At 28.7% G+C, this 19,359-nt stretch overlaps 1 protein-coding gene across 1 annotated transcript; it reads left to right on the top strand.

Moving 5' to 3' along the window:
• The first annotated feature begins 5,578 nt into the window (after positions 1–5,578).
• On the top strand, positions 5,579–10,516 carry LOC129295226 (cytochrome b561 and DOMON domain-containing protein At4g17280-like). Its single transcript, XM_054933716.1, has 4 exons — positions 5,579–5,960; positions 6,677–7,143; positions 8,426–8,680; positions 9,809–10,516. Exons 1-4 carry the CDS (start codon positions 5,777–5,779, stop codon positions 10,169–10,171), a joined length of 1,269 nt encoding a protein of 422 aa, XP_054789691.1. The 5' UTR covers positions 5,579–5,776; the 3' UTR covers positions 10,172–10,516.
• Positions 10,517–19,359: the final 8,843 nt, after the last annotated feature.

Below are 19,359 nucleotides of genomic sequence, written 5' to 3' on the forward strand. Positions count from 1 at the left end.
TACCATGGGTAACTTGAATAAGATATTTCAAATGATATAACAATATAAATATTTACTTGTTAAAACCTAAACACTTATCAGTACAATATTTGAACATTAACTTAATCATTTTTTGTCCATGACAATTACATTTTTAGAGTTTGACAATTACTAAATATTTTAATTGACAAGTATATGTTGAATTTTGATAAATCAATATGTGATTATTTCATATTTTGTATTACAAGTTGTCCAAGAAATTACCAAGTAAATGTTTAGACATTGATGAGTTAGTTTTCAAGTTTTAACAAGTAAATATTCAATTATTATTATTATTTTCTTTGAAATACCTTATATAAGTTATCCATAATATTATTAACTATAATTTTTGATATCGTCAAATATTCAATTCAACCTTTTAAAAAAAATTATAAATATTATATAAATTTTACAAGTACACATTTTACATTAACAAGAAAACATTCATATTTAACACAAAAATATATTGCAGTTAACTGCATCAACTTGTAGTTAATAATTAAGTATAAGTTCTAATATTGTCAAATATATGTCCAGAACTTCTTGTCACGTCTAGTGTCAATTTGTAATCAATTTAACTTTTTTAAAAACATTAAATTATAAATATTACAAATACACATTGTACATTAACGAGAAAACATTCATTTTTGCACAATACAAAGTCCAGTTATCATCTTCAAGAGAAACTTTCAACATTCAAAAGAGCATCCACGAAAATTAGGGGCATTCCTGACTTTTTATTTCAAAACATAATTTCACTTAGGTCTTTTGGGCCTGTCAGAAAATTTCAAATTTTATTGGGTTTTCTCTATAATTTTCTTCCTTCTGGGGTCCTAAATGAGATCCTTCATTATTTTTTAAATTATTATTTATATTGATTGAACAGAAAATTAATGTTATGACGGATAACTAATTCAGAATCGCGTGAATGACATGGGTATGACCATCCAATACTAAAATAATAACTGCATTTAATTGAATAATGAGCAATTCGTGTCTTCATTCCTCATCATTGATAGAGTCTCGAGACTTTTTTATTATAATATCGAAGTACAGTTCAGGGACAGCTCATGAAGAGTAAATATTAAATTAAAATACTAAATGCCCGGTCTGATTTTTTTTATTTGACTCATACTTTTTTTAATACAAGTTAAAGAAAATTAGTTTGCAAGTCTTAATAATTATTTAAATTTTAAATTATGTTCTTATAAATTATTTTATTTTATTGATCATTTATAGTTTGATAGGTTAGATAAATTAGTCCCTGAAAGTTAATAACTCTAGACGATTAACAAGGGTTCAACTAAAACAAATAAAACAAAAAAAGATATCAGAATTCAAAAAAAAAATTATGGACATGCTGATTAATTTTTTTATAAGATATTTTTAACTACTTCACATAAAATAAGAAAAATAGTTAAAAGCAGTTTGCATAATTAAAATCAATCTTTGTTATATTTAATTTCTTTCTTATATCGTCTCTCTTTACAGTGTAACTAGATTTATTTCCCGCATGATGCATGGGTACGTTTTTACATTTTAAGAGAATTAAATTTATAATTTTATTGTAAGTTTCTCATGCCTATCATTTTTACTACAAGTATTATACTCCTTCTTATTCATATTATAAGGTACCTTTTAGATAAATTTTTTGATCCTTAATATGAGATACTTGATGGGATACTTAATTATAACAGATAATGTAATGCAAATTTAAAAAATATTTAAATAAAGGTAAAATTAAAAGTTTATTTTATTTTAACATTTTTAGAAAAATTTAATGACTTAATTATATCTCCTTGGTTATGTGAAGTAGTTAGAAATACCTTATAATAAGAATTAGAGAATATATGGGCTTGTTTTGTTTTTGTTTTCATTTTTTGTTTTTTTTTAAACTATTTTGTAACAGTTTTTAGAATTGTTTTTCAAAGCAAAACAAAATAAAAAATTGATTGATAATGTTAATTAAAAAAATTAGAATTAAAAAAATATGCTAATAGTGATGGTTATGGGAGATTAATGATGGTTGTTTATAATAAAAATTAGTCAAGCTAACTATGTCTTTCAATAATCAAATATATATAATAAGTTTTGAAAATAAGAAAAATAAAATGAAAATAAATTTAAAATATTTTTATGTTTTTTGTAAAACAAAAAATAGAACAATTTTAAAAATAATTAAATCCAAAACACTTATCCAAATGAGCTTTTAAATAGTTTTTGTTTTTAAAAACAAAAAATAGTTTTTGAAAACAGAAACAAACTGGTTCTATGGGCACCTTTGATTTCTGTTTTCATTTTTTATTTTAAAAACTGTTTTGCAATACACTTTTCAGAATTGTTTTTCAAAACAAAAAAAAAATATTTTTTCTTATGTTAATTTAATAACATTTTTAGAATTAAAAATAGGCTGATATAATGGTTGCAGGCAATTAATGATGATAGTTCATGATAAAAATTAGTCAAGCTAACTATACTTTTCAATAATCAAATATAAAACAAAAAAAATAAAATAAAAATAAATTTAAGATATTTTCATTTGTTGTTTTAAAAATAAAAAATGAGAACAATTTTATAAACAATTAAATCCAAAACATTTATCCAAATGATTTTTTTAAATTTTTTTAAAAATATAAAATAATTTTTGAAAACAGAAAGCGAATATGTCCATTGTAACATTTCAAAAATTAATTCTCCTAATTTATTAAGTTATTAAGGAATAATTAAGTGAATTTGAGTTTGAAGATGATTAGAGAAGGTTAATAGATCTTTTAAACTTTAGTTGCAGCCTTAGGATCAGTCCTGAAGTAAAATTTGGATTGCCCGACCCAATTAATGAACTTTTTTTTTTGCCAATTAGGAAAATTTGTACCTAGTTGTAATAAGATAATGTTTATTTTAATGTTAGTTGAGTCGAGTGATATAAACTCATTTTTTCTCGAACAAGATCAATAATTCAGATGTTGTGGATTTTTTTTTTTAATAAAAATCAATAGACATGATGGTGCTTGAATTTAGGATGACACTACTAGACATCAAGAAGTTAAATATCTAAAAATAGAAAATAATGTTTAGTAGAAAAATTAAATAACCTTTGATATTTTAGTATATTTTGTTTTATTTTTTCAAGGAAAAGTATATTGCATTTTTTTAATTTAACCTCCTTAGTTTTAATTGAACCAATATTACTTTTTAATAACATTTAATAATGAAAAAATTATTTTTGTGGGCAATAATAATGCAATTTGCTTTTGGAAGGATCATTCCCAACCAAGTCCCGTTATGCTTGAATATGGTTCAGTGAGATAATAATAATAATAATAATAATAATAATAATAATAATAATAATGCAATTTAGTCCATCTTAGTTCTATTTTGGTTTAATAATTGTGACAGTTAATTTACTGACATAAACTAATGACATTTGGCATAACGAACTGATTATTGACTAATAAAGTTGCGTTGCTTGGATTTAATTAATTTTATAAACAATAGATACCGGTACCATCCAAAAATCATTATTTAATGTATATTAAATAATACATAGTTGTTTTATTTTGACGCGTGGAGGGATGAACTTGGACACATAGGCAGCTACAAATGAATTGGGGGGTAGGAAAAAGTAAGCCCAAATTGTTTTTTCTTTTCTTTTCTTTGTACAAATCAAGTAAACACAAACATGACAACCTTTGTTTTTTTTTTTTGGTAGCATGTCTAAATGCAGATATTTTCTTTTCTTTTTTATACGATTACCTAACTTAGTGATATTCGAATATTATTAAGTTTAATTGAGAATAATTTTTTCAAAAATATTTTCTGTATTTATACAAATTCAAACACGATATCTCATGCTTAGATGATCGTAATTGCTTTTACTAAGATCAATTAATGTTCTAAAAAACAAACCAGCCATTTTAACTAGTTGAATTAAGAACCAATCTCAAGTCTCATTTATTCACTGCACAAATATGGCAGCTTTGAGAAACAGTCAAACTAGTAGAATCAACAAGTAAATCAGTTGAGCCAGACAACTTTTTTTTCTTAAATTTTAAGTCATATTTCTTAACAATAACTTATACATATTTATATTTAATAAGCATGGTAAAATAGAAAAAGATGAACAATTATGCAAGAAATATGCATGAAATAAGTATATATATTTTGGATGAAAATAATGGATATTATCTTTTTTATTATATATTATTTTGTTTGAAATTTAAACCTTTATTTTTGTTATTATATAATATTATTTTTTACTTTAAACATATAATATTTAAATTTAAAATATATTAATTTATTTATAATAAATTAGATCACAGGTTAAACCACGGTTCAATTATTGAACCATGAATTAGTTTCTCTACCAGTTAAATGTCCAGCCTAATTTTCTTAACATTGGAATCATCGCCTACTGTTTCCGTCAACCATTCTTTCTCGAAGCTCTCTCTGTCTCTCAAGTTCTCCCTTTGTTACTCCCTGGCTCACTTTTGTTCTTATTGTTATCATTATGAGAATAAATAATGTATATTTTATTCTGTAATCGATATTATAGCTAAATTTTATAAGAAATCACATTGTTTATCAGTGATAATGCGTGCTATTTTATATAGTGGATTTCACGTAATGTCTGGCTCTATCAGGTATGATATTTTAAGATACCAATAGAATCTTTCACACGCATAAAATTTATAAAAATAAAAACACAAAAAACAAGGGCTTCCTCAACCCCACCATTAATATTAATATACTCCTTTTAATTTTTATTATAATTCACTTTTAACTATCTTACTAAAATATGGGTAAAGCGATAAATTCATTAAATCTTTTAAAATTTAAAAATATTTCAATTTTTTTCATATTAAAGAGAAAAACACAACATTCGAAAAGTTATATAAAAAACTAGAATTAGAATTAAATTTTCATTTTAGCAATTTGTTTAGAGTAAAAATTGAAAAATATTAATTAATAACTCTTTATATGACTTATAGAAATGACAAAAAATATTTTTATTATTAAAAAAGAGTAATAAGAAAAAACAATTCAAAACAGTCTAACCATCTTCAATTAACTCTGGTTCAGTCAAAACAACCTGATTCAAAATAATCCAAAACATGCCAATTTCTAAAATTGATTAATGAGTTAAATCGAATCACTTTTATATCTTAAAACATTGCTTGGAAGCCATAAAAATTAAGTTGCATTTTTAAATTATGTACAATACATAAAGGCTAGGCGTAATTTTAAATATAGAAATAAAGTTTATACAACTATCATGTTTTTCCCTAAAAATATTGTTTTAAATTTGAAAATAAAAGGATTAATATTCTACGTAGTTTTTTAAATAAAATTAAAGAGGGGAAAAAAATCACGTCAATATGTAGTTGTTATTATGATTATGCTTGGGAATCAAACAAAGTAAGTGATGGCTAAAAGCTACACCTAACCCACCAACCTTAAAAATAAATATAATTCCTCTGTATATATCTTGCCATACATACCTGCTCTGCTCCTTCCCATTCAACCTTTCGGGGAGGGAGGGAGGGAGGGAGGGAGAGAGAGAGAGAGAGAGAGAGAGAGAGAGAGAGAGAGATACGTATAAAGCTTTTCTGGAATTTGGTCATAACTCTCCAAAGTTGACCTGGTCTTTGTTCTCTTTCTTTGATTGGCATATATATATTTCACCAAACCTGAAACTCAGTTCGTCTCGTGGTGGTTAAGGAAGAAGAAGTAGAAGAAGAATCAATTCCAGAAATTAAATATGGCTTTCATAAAGCTGCTGATGAGACTTGTGTTGGTCTTCTCGGTTGTGAGCTCTCTAGCCTTCTCGTCTTCTGCTCAAACTTGCACTTCTTATTCTTTCTCTTCCAACAAAAACTTCAGCACTTGCCGTGACCTTCCTCACCAGAACTCTTTCCTTCACTGGACCTATGATCAGGCCTCAGGTGATTTTTTTTTAATGTTTTTTTAATTTAATTTTGGTTCAATATATTGTAATTTTACTCTTTTAATTCATTATACATATATTAATAAAGGATTCAAGGTTAATTCATTTCTTTTGCTAAATAACTTCTCCGGCATTAGTTTTGGCTTTTGACTCCAAGAAATCACTCTCCCTCCATTTATTCACTTTTTTAAAAAAAAAATTGGATTTATATTTTAGTCTCTAATCAAGTAAGATTTTGTAATTTCGTGTTTTGATAGCTTACAAGTACAGAGAAGGATTACATTTACAAGGATATAAACATTAATTTTTTTATGTTATGATAAAATTACAGTTTAGGACTTGATTGAAAAATTAATGTCAAATATGAATTTTCCTGTTATGAAAAGTAGTAAACAGGTAGGAAAAGTTAAAAGTGTCTCAGTCTTTACATTTATTATCTGGCAGGCTCTTGAACAGCCTTTCTCCTTTATAATTGTATCATTATATTAGTAATTAAAAATTCAATTCTCCGGCGAACCAAACACACGCTAGCCTCAAAGCTATAGTACACTGTTTTTCACCCTTGGGCCGGCCCAACCAGTCCGGGTCAAATGAATTGGTCCAAACCGGGTTCATTCAAGATGTTTTTTGACCAGAGTTCCTCCATTCAAGATTGAAGTAAACTGACTTTCAGATGGAATTGAGAAATTCAAATTCTGAGTTCTTACCTTACAGGCAAGTTGGAGATTGGATTTAGGCATGGCGGAGTCAGTTCATTAGCAAACCGGTGGGTGGCATGGGGAATCAACCCAAGAAACAACGCCGTAACGGCCATGCCCGGAACTCAAGCTCTGGTAGCAATCTCAGAATCTGGCAGCACCCCGACGGTGTATACATCGCCGATAAGTTCCTCAGGCGATGTAACAGATACTCAGCTGATCCAGGGAGACCTAACCTACAACGTGACGGGCCTGAGTGCGGCGCGCGAGAACGACGTCGTCATCATCTTCGCTACAGTGATGCTTCCGGCGGGAACGGCGTCGCTGGTCCACGTGTGGCAGGAAGGTCCTCTCTCTGGTTCGACGCCTCAACGACATGATACCAGCTCCTCCGATCATACCGACTCGAAGGAGACGCTGGATCTTGTTTCTGGTGTGACTCAGGCTGCTCCGAGTGGTGATTCACTTAGAAGAAAAAGAAACGTGAGTGGCTTATCTTATCTCCTGAGTTTCAAATTTGATTTGAATTTGTCAATTTGGTATTTGTTTCAACTTTCAAGAATTGGTTGGAGAGGCTGGTTTAATTGTTTGAATTTAATTTAAATTACGAGACTATAATTTTTCTTATTTTAAAAATGGCAAATAAATGTCATCGAAGTTTTAGGAAACTAATTTGACATATTTATTAAAAATATTTTACCTGATATAAATAATCTCATTTAAAAAAAAAATTCACATACTAAACACTGTATTTACTTTAATAATTTGAGTGAGCTCTCATTAATTAAGCTCTCGTTACTTAATTTGAGTATGCCAGATTAGGTGGAGTTATTTTACGAAAACTATCGTATTATATTTACTCTATGTTGTTATCATTATTATTTTTTAATACGACACCATGTTAATTTTTTGCTTGGCCACAATTTTTTGCCTAGCCGAATTTGTGGCTAAATGTCTTCCTAAGGATGTCATATTGTACATGATTTATGAACTCTGTAACTTCTTGTACGTTATATATCCAAGTTAGAAAAGAATACTTGACTTTTTATATTTAATGTATTTTTATTCAATTAATTTAAAATAAGTAAATTTTAATATATTAATAATATTAATAACAAAAATTTATTATAAAATAAAGGATTAAATAAAAAATTTATCTCTAAACTATATATCTAATAGTATTTAGAATTTTAAATTTATTTTTAGTGCAATGTTTCTTTTTAACTTTTAAAAAAAGTTGCAATACTACTTATTATTAATAAATATTAATTTTAATTATTAATTGATTAAAAAAATTACAGAGAAAATAGAAAAGGATTTTAAAAATTACAAAAAAATCAAGAAAATTTTCTTGATTATTTTTTGTAATTGTTTGTCATTGCATGTGATTTTTTTATCTTTTTATGTTATTTTGAGCTTCTTTATGTAATTTTTTAATTAATTAATAATAAAAGTTAATTTTTATTAACAATAAAAGTAACATTGCACTGTTTACAAAAGTTAAAAGGGAATGTAACATTAAAAATGAGTTTAGGATTTTAAATATTCTTGAATTTAATTCCAAAAATAAATTTAAGATTTTAGTTGCTTCTGTATCTACAATTTAGGTTGAAATTGTCCTTTAACACTAAAATAAATAATCTATAATTAATTTAAATATCTTGATTTAATTAAAAACAAATACCTTAAATGTATATATTTTTTTATGGTGAAATGATCAGGTACTTCTTCTTCTTTTTTTTTTTGGGTGCGGTGAAATGATCAGGTACATGGAGTGCTGAATGCAGTAAGCTGGGGGACAATGTTACCAATAGGGGCCATAATAGCAAGATACTTGAAAGTGTTCAAATCAGCAGGCCCTGCTTGGTTCTACCTTCACGTCATTTGCCAGACCTCAGCCTATATTGTTGGTGTTGGTGGCTGGGCTTATGGCCTTAAGCTCGGCAATGACTCTGAAGCTGTTGAGTATGACACTCACAGAGCTCTTGGATTCACTATCTTTATCCTAGGAACTCTTCAGGTATATTTAGCATAATTTCAAAAAATAAAAATAAAAAACCTGTTTAAGTAAATGTTTTCAATTTAAATATTTTCAAAATTTTCTCATTTTTTCAAATAGTCAATTATGGTTAATTACTTTGTTAAGCCATTACACTATTAATCATTGGTGACCATCATTATTAATTGATTTTTTTACTATAATTTTTTTTTTCAAATTAATATAATCAAATATATTTTCCTCTTATTTTATTTTGAAAACTATGATGAAAACCGTATTACAAAATAACATATAAAAATAAAAAATAGTAAAACAATCAAACAGAACCCTTAATCATTTAATTTCATTTTGACTTAGTTAAAATTTAGCTTTAGAATTTTAACTTAGAGCAACCTAGTCCCTTGTTTTGGTTCGATTAAAAAGTTTAAACTCCATCCATCAATTTTCACTTAATACAACTCAATTTTTATAATTTTAACTATTTCAAATATCAGTTACTAATATTCAAAAAGTAACTTTAGTCCTTATAATTTTATGTTATGAAATATATGACTAACATTTTAAATTATTAAAACCATTGGAGCTAAGTTATATAGATTTATCGGTCACCTTGATCATTGTTGTACTCGTCTTTAATCTTTTATCCCTATTAAATGTTGAAAATGTTATTAAATGTGAGAGTATTTTATTTTTAGCCAAGATTTATGTACTTAATTTTATGTATTTAATATATTTTTATCTAATCAAATTAAGTCAAATGAATTATAATGTGTTAATGATATTGATAACAAGAATTTGTTGTGAAATAAATAATCTCTAGAAGATGTATATATCTTAATTTAATTGACAATAAGCATTTTAAGTATATAATATTTTCTTTTTATTTTTAAAGTATGCACATTTAATAAGAATAAAATTAAAAATCTATTGAATTTTTAGACAGAGTTAATTGGGTTTAATTTTTTTTTTGATGAAAATGTTAAAAATGTATTATAAATAGGATTAGAGGGAGTGATTAATTATCTTTCTTATTTAATATGTTGTTACAATCAAAAAAACCTTATTACTTACACTCTTAATTAAGGGTAACTTTAAAAAACTCAAAATAATTTATATTTTTTAACATGATACTTTGGAAAAAAAAAACAGGTATTTGCTCTATTTTTGAGGCCAAACAAGGATCACAAGTACAGAATGTACTGGAACATGTACCACTACTTGGTAGGATACGCCACAATAATCATCAGCGTGGTCAACATATTCCAAGGCTTCGACGCTCTTGAGGACTCTGCTGGAGATCGTTACCAAAACTGGAAAAATGCTTACATTGGGGTTATAGCTGCTCTTGGTGGCATTGCTCTGTTCTTGGAGGTCTACACTTGGATCATTGTGTTGAAGAGGAAAAATTTACCAGAGGCCATTCCAAATAATGGGGTTAATCATCATAATCATCGTCATGGAGCTAATAACGATGGCGTTAGTGATGGGTATGAATCTAAGCCACAGGTTTAGTAGGGCAAGTTATCTGGATCGTCTCCGATACACAGTGGTAGGTTTCATTCCACATGTGACATCTACTATTATGGTTATCGCTTTCTAATTATATTGATTGTATCATTATTAGAAGGATTATAGAAATATATGGGTTTTTCGAATTTTGGTTATTTTGCATTGTGGCTGTTCCCGCCCCCCTCCCTTTTGTTGGGATCATTTTGTACATTGACTTTTACATGAGCTTTTCTTTCGTTTTGTATTGAGTTTATTCTTTTATATAGTAGTTTTAGAATAATTTTCTGACTGTTTTTGGCTTTTATTTGTGTCCTATTGGAGATAATACATTGCATTTGTTTGGTTTCATATTTATTAAATATCTATATATAATACTATTTAAAGTTGTAGACATATCAAGTGAAATGCACTAGTCGTGTATGTACCAAATTAAATTAAATAAACATCCTAATGCGTATAAGAAGCAACTTAGGATGAATCCCCTAGCGAGTTGAATTTAAAATTGACAAAGAATGATTATCAAATGTGTTATAAACAACAAGAGAAATTGGTTTGATTAATTGTCTAAAAATGCAATTAAAACTCTACTTAATGTTTATACAATTTTTAGTTTTAAAAGAAAATGAAAGCGATTCTTAAAAGTATGATGGTGAAAAAATTCTCATTCAACAATTAAATTCCTAAGGAAATGTTTTCATTGACCAAATGAAGCTCAACACTATTCCAAACATAGCTAATAAAGCCATACACACAAAGCTAACTATCAACACTCGTGTATTGAACTAAATTAACATCATTAAGCTATCAATGTGTTATTGGTTGATTAATTAACTTATAATAGCATCTAAAACAATGCCTAACTAAGAATTAATTTTAAATCAATCTCAATTAGAACTTGTCAAGGCCTCACAATGTAATTATACAATTGCTAATGTCAAGAACATTTGACAATTCATCACAACTATGTATTAAACTATTAAATTCAAAAATTAAGTAACAATTTTAGCAATCAATTAACTCAACAACAAATATCCTCAATTAAAATGCAAAGGCATTTAATTAAATATTTTAAGTGTAACATTACAACTTCGTTAATTCAATTATGAAAAGGGAAGTTGCAAGTAGAAAAATTTAGAGAAACTAAAGTTTAAAAATCCTTAACTATTGAAGTCCATCAATTTAATCTTCAATCCATCAATCAAATCACGAACCTCTAGCCACGCCTTATCACAGCCTCAAATCCAGCTCCAAATATGCAGAAAATGTAAGCCATTGGCGGAAGAAGACGAGAAACTCGGTTGAAGAGAATGGAGGAGAATGGCTGAACCTAGAGGAAGGTTCTTGTGCGGACTGTTGGAGGAAGATTTCGAATGGTTTAGACTTCAGAACCTGGATTGGAGAGAGGAATGATGCGCGCGACAGAGAGTGACAGAGATGATGACAGACGAAAGAGAAACGAAGCAGAGACACTGAATGAAGAAAAGACCAGAGAGCGATCGTGGATGAATAGCCGAGATATGTGTCCAGCAAAATGAAAATAAAATGAATGTGAATGTCTTCCCCCAGTGGTGAGCACGTGATGTCCATTGAACCATCCAGTGGAAGAAGAAATGAATAAAGGGTGCAAATCAAATGGCCAATTGGTGCACGTGTGTTTAATATTTTTGGAGTGAAATTTTATTTTTTTTTTTTTCAGATTTGAAATGTTAAACAAATGGTGATAATTCTAAAACCAATAAAATGAAAAAAAAATAATGTCAAGTGAAAAGGCAAGGGAGTGGAAAGTGTAAGAATGAGAATTGGGTAGGAAATTGACTAATAATTTTTAGAGGATAAAAAAGTGAGAGTTCAATGGAATCAAGAAAGGTTTAGGAAAAATATTAAAAAAAAATGGAGAAGGAAATAAAATAAAAAGAAAGAAAAAATAAGAAAAGATTTTTTTCATTTTATCCTCTTGCTTCTTCTCTTTGTGATGTATCCACCTACACATATAATAATAAAATCAATAAAAAATAAATTTTAGAGAATTAAAAATAATATTCAATAAAATCTGAAAAAATATGCAATAAATCCCAAAAATTTCCTAAAAATATTTATTTTGCCTTTTAATTAGAAATATTACCCATTTATTATAAATTATATTAAACAAGTGCTAAAAAGCCAAGGTAAGAGAGGCAAAAGTGTGTAAAATATACTCCCTTCGTTAAAAAATATAAAATATTTTTAACCTAATTTCACTATCAATAAAGTAGTTACCTACTTTTAAACTAATCTTATATTTGCATATTTACTCTTATTAAATATCTTACAATAAATATAAACTCATTCATCAATAGGGACACTTTTTAATAATGATTATATCTTAAAAGATTAAAAATATCTTACGTTTTTTAACATCTAACTTCTCAAAAAATATCTTATATTTTTTAATAAAAATAGCATGAATTATCATCAAATTGTGATGAATATTGGTTGAACATGGTATAGAACAAAAAATAAGCCATTGAAATATTTTGCACCAATAAATTTGCGCATGAAATTATTTAGAATATAGCTTAAAACCAAAGGCAAACCATAGGAGCTTATGTTATTTTGGATCTTTAAAAAATTTAAGGACTACAATGAAAATATATAAGGATCAAAGACCAAGGAATATTGATGATTCTAGGCTCAAGTGAGATTAAGCAAAATTAAAGGAAAGAGAGAAAATAAATACATCATTGCAAAAGGATTAGTTGATATTGCATAACTAGATTACATTTTTTGTATTAACAACGTTATTTTTGTTATTAACAACTTTAGTTTAACTTTTAATAACTATGCTTTCTATCATTTTATTGAGGGTTAGAAATGAAATTTCAAACAAAATTCAAGTTAGTGTAAATCTTTAGAAACTCCATACTAATTATCCCATTGCATGATACTCCTTGTGTACCAAATTATAAAACAAAGTAGAAAATGATTGCACATACTAATAAAAAATAATAATGACATTTTCTAACATTATTTTTTCAAAACAAAATTTTAAACTTTCAAAAATATACCTACACACTTGGTTACACTACAATATCATTTCAATTATCTTTAAGGTAATATTGAAAAGGTATAATTAACTAAATGTTACTCCCTCCGTTAAAAAATATAAGGCATTTTTTGAGGAGTTGGATGATAAAAAATATAAGGTATTTTTAGTCTTTTGAGATGTACTTATTATTTTTATTTTAAAAAATATCTCTATTAATGAATGACTTTATATTTATTGTGGGGTCTTTAATAAGGATAAGTATGAAAAAATAGAGTTAGTTTGAAAGTAAATAACTACTCCCTCCGATCCTATTTATAAGTCATATTTACCAACCTCACCAATACTAATGCAACAACAGTATAAAGAATAATTATAAATAAAATTCTAAAACTACCCTTCAAATAAAAAATTAAAAAATAATCCAAACTATATAATATTATTTTCTAAATAACTCTCTCTGATAGTACTTTACAAAAAAGTCTATCAGTAAAATAAAGGCTGTCAGCTTTACTTGGCGGGAAGGCCCAAATGAAATGGGGGGAAATATTTGGCCAGTTACATTCTTCTAAAAATGATAGAAAAAGCAGATTGAGCAAGAGAACAAAAACGCACGGGACCACAATATTTTTCAGCTTTCCACCACTGCCTTCCACCATGAAAAATTAATGCACGCCTTTTAATTTAAATGCTCCAGCTGAGGAAGATGGTGGGGATAGTAGCAATAGTTTCTTGGACTTAAATGCTCCTCCCATGTGTGAGAATGTCTACTTATACAACAATCAAAGTGAAAATCAATATGCAATCAATGAAGAAAGAAATGGTAAGAATATCTATGTTTATAAAATTTAGAGTATCCCTATGTAAAATTTAACTTTCTAGTATCTATATTCAGTTGCTGAGAAGATTAAAGCTATCCAAATATAATCTATTAGAGTAATAATCACCTTTCATACATTTTAAACATTTTAAGGCCCTTTAATACCTCAACCAGCCTATCATAGATGTCTACATCAAAAATATTAAAAGCTTTTTAAACATTCCAAGGCCCCTTAATACCTCAGCTAACATGCTTATTAATAGCTTTTCACATGCATAGATAGAATCTCTCAAGTAAAATGGTGACATGACAAATCAAAAATGATAATTTCAACCTTATTGGTTAGACTTTTCATGATTATTTTGTAGGAGGGTCCTATGGATTAGAAATGATAATAATCAAGCTATCACCATGAAAATTGACACTTGGAAAAGAGGCTTTTCGGTCCTAAATCTAGCTTGGGAGGTGCATGCATATATACAAGAATAGTAGGTAGAAACATGCCAAGCTAAGCTAAGCTTGATGGAAATTGAAAAGCTTTTGTATGTGGTTCTAAGAGTAGTGTCTTGTTAGGTATAGTAATAATACTCTCTTGCTAGTTAGCATATAATTTGAATAGAAGGACATAAATAAAAAACCAAAAAGTTTACAAGAATATGAAAGTACTTCCATTAAATCCCAGGTTATAAGTAATTCAGAACAGAAAACCTTTTTTCATAACAAAGAGAAATATCTAGGCTTCAACTTTTGATAATAGAAGTTGCAGTTGTTATACCTTAAACTAACAGCAAAGTAGCAGAGTTGTTGGCTTGATTTTCTTGTGCCGCTTCTTTGAGACTCTTAACATCAAGCTCTAGTTAGATTTTCTTCTTTAACATCTTCATCACCTACAATATTACAAATTGTTTGATCAGTTGAATACATGCGAATCTCATATAATGGAATGAAACTCTCTTACCATGTTCCTTGAAAATAAAGGTTATTTTCCTTGAACAAGTGTGAGAGCCAGAAGATTAACTTACTCGCTGTATATTAAGTCATGTACACAGAATTTCATATTTTATATAGAAAGTAGGGTACACATAAACTTGTATAGACTTTTAATATCTAGTGTCAATACACTCTTGAAACAGAGACAGATATGGGAGGCAATACAATTGAATTATCAAGGCAACCACCATGTAAAAGAAGGTTCTTATCAAATGAAGAACGTGTAGCCATTTGTAAGATTTTGTTACACTCAAGTTGTGGAGGTAAATTAAGCAACATTACAGCAAGAGAAATAGCTTCAGCATACTCAGTTTCAATGAGAGTGATTCAACACATTTGGAATCAAGTTAAGAAAACAGGTGATACAACTCATAGAAAGACAAATAGGTGTGGAAGAAAGGGACCTAATGTGAACATGGAACAAGTCAAGGCAATTCCTGTACAACAAAGAACTACTTATAGGTCTCTTGCAAGTGTGTTATGGGTTAACAAAACATCACTGATCATACTAAAGAAAAAAGGAGTTCTATGGCACCACACAGTGCAATCAAACCACATTTGAAGGAGCAAAACATGCTTGCTAGATTGAGGTGGTGTTTGTCCATACTAGAACAAGAAAGTGTACCAAATGATCTAACTTTTCAATCAATACACAAAATAATCCATATTGATGAATAATGGTTTTACATGATAAAGAATCCTAGACCTACTACTTGGCAATAGGGGAAGAGCCACCACATCGAACATGCAAAAACAAGAATTATGTTAGTAAGGTTATGTTCCTAGTTGTTGTGGCTAGGCCTAGATTTGATGTACAAGGAAATGGAATTTTTTCTGAGAAGATTGGGTTATTTCCATTTGTTACAAAAGAGGCAACAAAGAGGAGTGCAAACAGGAGCAAAGGCATAATGGAAACAAAATCAATCACTTCAATTACAAAAGAAGTGATGAAATCTTTCTTAATTGCCAAGGTGTTACCAGAAATCAAAGCCAAATGGCTAACAAGCCATGCAAGTGAAACCATTTATGTTCAACAAGATAATACTCCTTGTCACATTCATGACAATGATGTGTACTTTTGTATGGTAACAAGTGATGATAGGTTTGATATTCGCTTGATTTCCCAACCCCTAAATTCCCTGATTTGAACATTTTGGATCTTGGTTATTTTAGAGCAGTTCAAGCACTACAACACCAAGAAGCACCTAAAACTATAGATGACCTTCTCAAGGCTGTGGAGAAGTCATTTGAAGTTTACACATCCAAGCAATTGAATAAGATCTTCCTAACACTACAAGCTACTATGATTGACATTATGAAAGATAAAGGTTCAAACAAGTATAAGCAAGGTCATTTGAAGAAGGATGTGATGGAAAGAAGAGGTGACTTGCTTAATCAACTTAAGTGTGATCCCTACCTAATTGAAGAAGTTTTGGAGCACTTAGCACAAGTGGATGGATGATTAAGATTAAAGGGTAGATGTTTCTATGAATCCTCTATATTTTGGTGATTAATATTTTGTGTTACAATTTGTCATGTAAATTGCAACACATAATATTAACAGTTAATATTTTGTAATAGATGCTATTGTCAATGAAAAATGATGTTAAACAGCCCCTAATTATAAAGAAATAAAACTAATCAAATTAAACAAAGAACCCCTGATCATAAATTTATTTTGTAAAGGAATAGTATTCATTTTGTAAACAAAGAACCCCTGATCATAAACAAATAAACAACCCTTGATCATAAAAGGAATAATATTTTGTAATCAATTTATTTTCTAATAGATGTTAAACAAAGAATATAAAGGAAGAAATTGATCAAAGTGATGAAAATATGAAGCAATTGATGCAAGAGAAATTAATTCACTGGTACTACTTGCTCAATCAATAAAACAACCCCTGTTTCACCATATTTCACAATGATGCAACTTATGGAAAAAACAAAACTTGTTATCAAACAATGGAGACATTTCCACCTTTCCCCCTTTTGGCCCTTCCCATTTTGATTTTGAAAAATAACTTGGACAGGCTCTTACACAATCACAATTATATTTTTTGGTGACAAATCTATAATTATATTTAACACAAAGCTACCATACTTAGTTTAGAGGCCAGTAGCTAGGAGCTTAGGTGGTTCACAGAAATCTCATATTTAATATCAGCAGGATCATAACGGCATGCACATTTGATATCCTTAAAAAATAAACTAGTATTCAATATCAGTAGGGAGGCAAAATAATCAATCTGGCACGTTAAGCAAAGAGAAGAACAGCCTGGTGATGAATCCTTATCGCTAAAATACTAACTCATGATCTGATAACATACTATAGACTATAACAGGTTACGAACAGAATATTGCTACAAGAAGGATTATAACGGCATGCACATTTGATATCCTTCAAAATATAATTAACACAATAGGATTAACACAATATAATATGATCATCCATTAGACTAACAGACCATGAGCATCCTAAACCTACTCCTTAATCAGCATAAGCTTAAATTCTAGATTAACCCAAATTACACAAAAAGGTATAGAAATTTGAGACAAATCAAAGCATATAATGTAAAGTGTTATACACAAATCGCTTACGGTCCTTCTCTTCCTCAGTCAGATGTGCATAGTCTTCCTTAGGGAATGGAAACTTGTTCAAGTCGAAAGGGTGGACTATCTTCTTCTTTTCACTTGCTTTCATGAACTCCAGCACTGTATCGCTGTCACTCACTTCTTCACCATCCTCGACTGCCTCTTCGTTCAAATCAAACGACTGAGCTTTCTTCCCACGCACGACCTCAGCGAAGTTAGAAGACACAAAGGAAGAACCATTCGGACGAGGAGCCCTCAAAATCTTTCGATTTAGAGAGTTTACCTCTCCAGAGAACTTCAGCAATTGTGAATCTTCTTCTCCAGTAAGAGAATCATCTACTACGCATGCCATTAGTTGATCCCACGACAGACCCTCAAAACGCTCCTCCATCGGACTTAAATGGCAAGATCCAGAGATATTGCACACCACAAAATGATCGGCGATACTTGTGCGAATAACAGCAGAAGAGGAATTATAGTAGAGAAACAATGAGCTCGGTGGCAGAGAGGCGATCGACGAAAACCAAGTGAAGATGGTAAGAGAAAAAGATGAAGACAGAGTGAGAGAGTGAGAGAGAGAGAGAGGATGCCAATGAAATTGTCAGTCAGCTGAACGAAGATGAGTAAAGTAGCCAGGGGAATTTTCAAAATTTCACTTTAAAATGGGAAGTCTTCAGCTGTCAGTAACTTATAATGGGGACCAGATATATCTTCTAGAAATGGTCTTATAATGTGGACCAGAGAGAGTACTTTATTGAGGGGTGAGATTTGATTAAAAATGTCTTATATATTTAAAATGGAGGAAATATTTTTTTTTTTCAAATTGTCCTCTTATAGTTCAAGACAACAATATACTCCCTTTGGTCTTATTTTTAAGTAACTTCTAGCATGTTTTATTAAAATTAAGGAAAACTTTAAACCTCATTAATTTTATCTTAAAATTTGACAGGTTTTTACCTTTACCCCTTTTAAATGTTCTTAAATATCATTACTGATGTTTTTATTTAAAATATTTAATAAGGGCAAAAATGTAAAGAAAAGCATTGAGAATTAGCATCTGCTCTATAAATATGGCCAATTTTTTTCTTCTCTCTATCTTATAAATAAGATCAGAGGAGTACCTTTAACTTTGTCTTATAATTTAAAATAGAAGGAGTATTTTTTATTATTTTAATGTTATTTATTTGTTATTCTCTCTAAAAACAAACTATTTAATGAATTAAATGGGCTGATAATTTGAAAAATGAGATTAATGACTAAATTATTACCCCATTTGATTCCTACTATAGGGCACATTCTATATATATTTTTTGGTACCTATTATTTGACACATTATGAGGTATTAATTACTCCCTCCAATTCAAATAAACATTTTCTTTCAATTAATCTTAATTTAAAAAATAAGTAATTTAGTACATATAAAATTTTTTTCTATTTTATCCTTTTTATTTATTAATCTAGATTCTTGTGTAATATTATCTCTCACTAATAAAAATCAAAGAGAGTGTTTTTAAATATTATTTCTTTTTAAATTCATTAAATATTTAAATTCATAAAAAGAGAATATAATGTAAATTTAAAATTTTTTATTTAAATAAAAATAAATTTTATTTTAAATATTTTTAAATAAAATTAAGAATTTAACTAGCTGTTCTTTATTCTAGCTGAAGCAGTAAATGCGAAACTTCCAATTCCCGCAACACATGTTGGTACCTCACAGGACAGAATCTGACAACGCCAAAGCATCTTTCGGTATATGCTTCC

Source organism: Prosopis cineraria, unplaced genomic scaffold (genome assembly GCF_029017545.1).
Source record: "Prosopis cineraria cultivar Desert tree isolate PC_DT_omini unplaced genomic scaffold, ASM2901754v1 PC71, whole genome shotgun sequence".
Taxonomy (NCBI): domain Eukaryota; kingdom Viridiplantae; phylum Streptophyta; class Magnoliopsida; order Fabales; family Fabaceae; genus Prosopis; species Prosopis cineraria.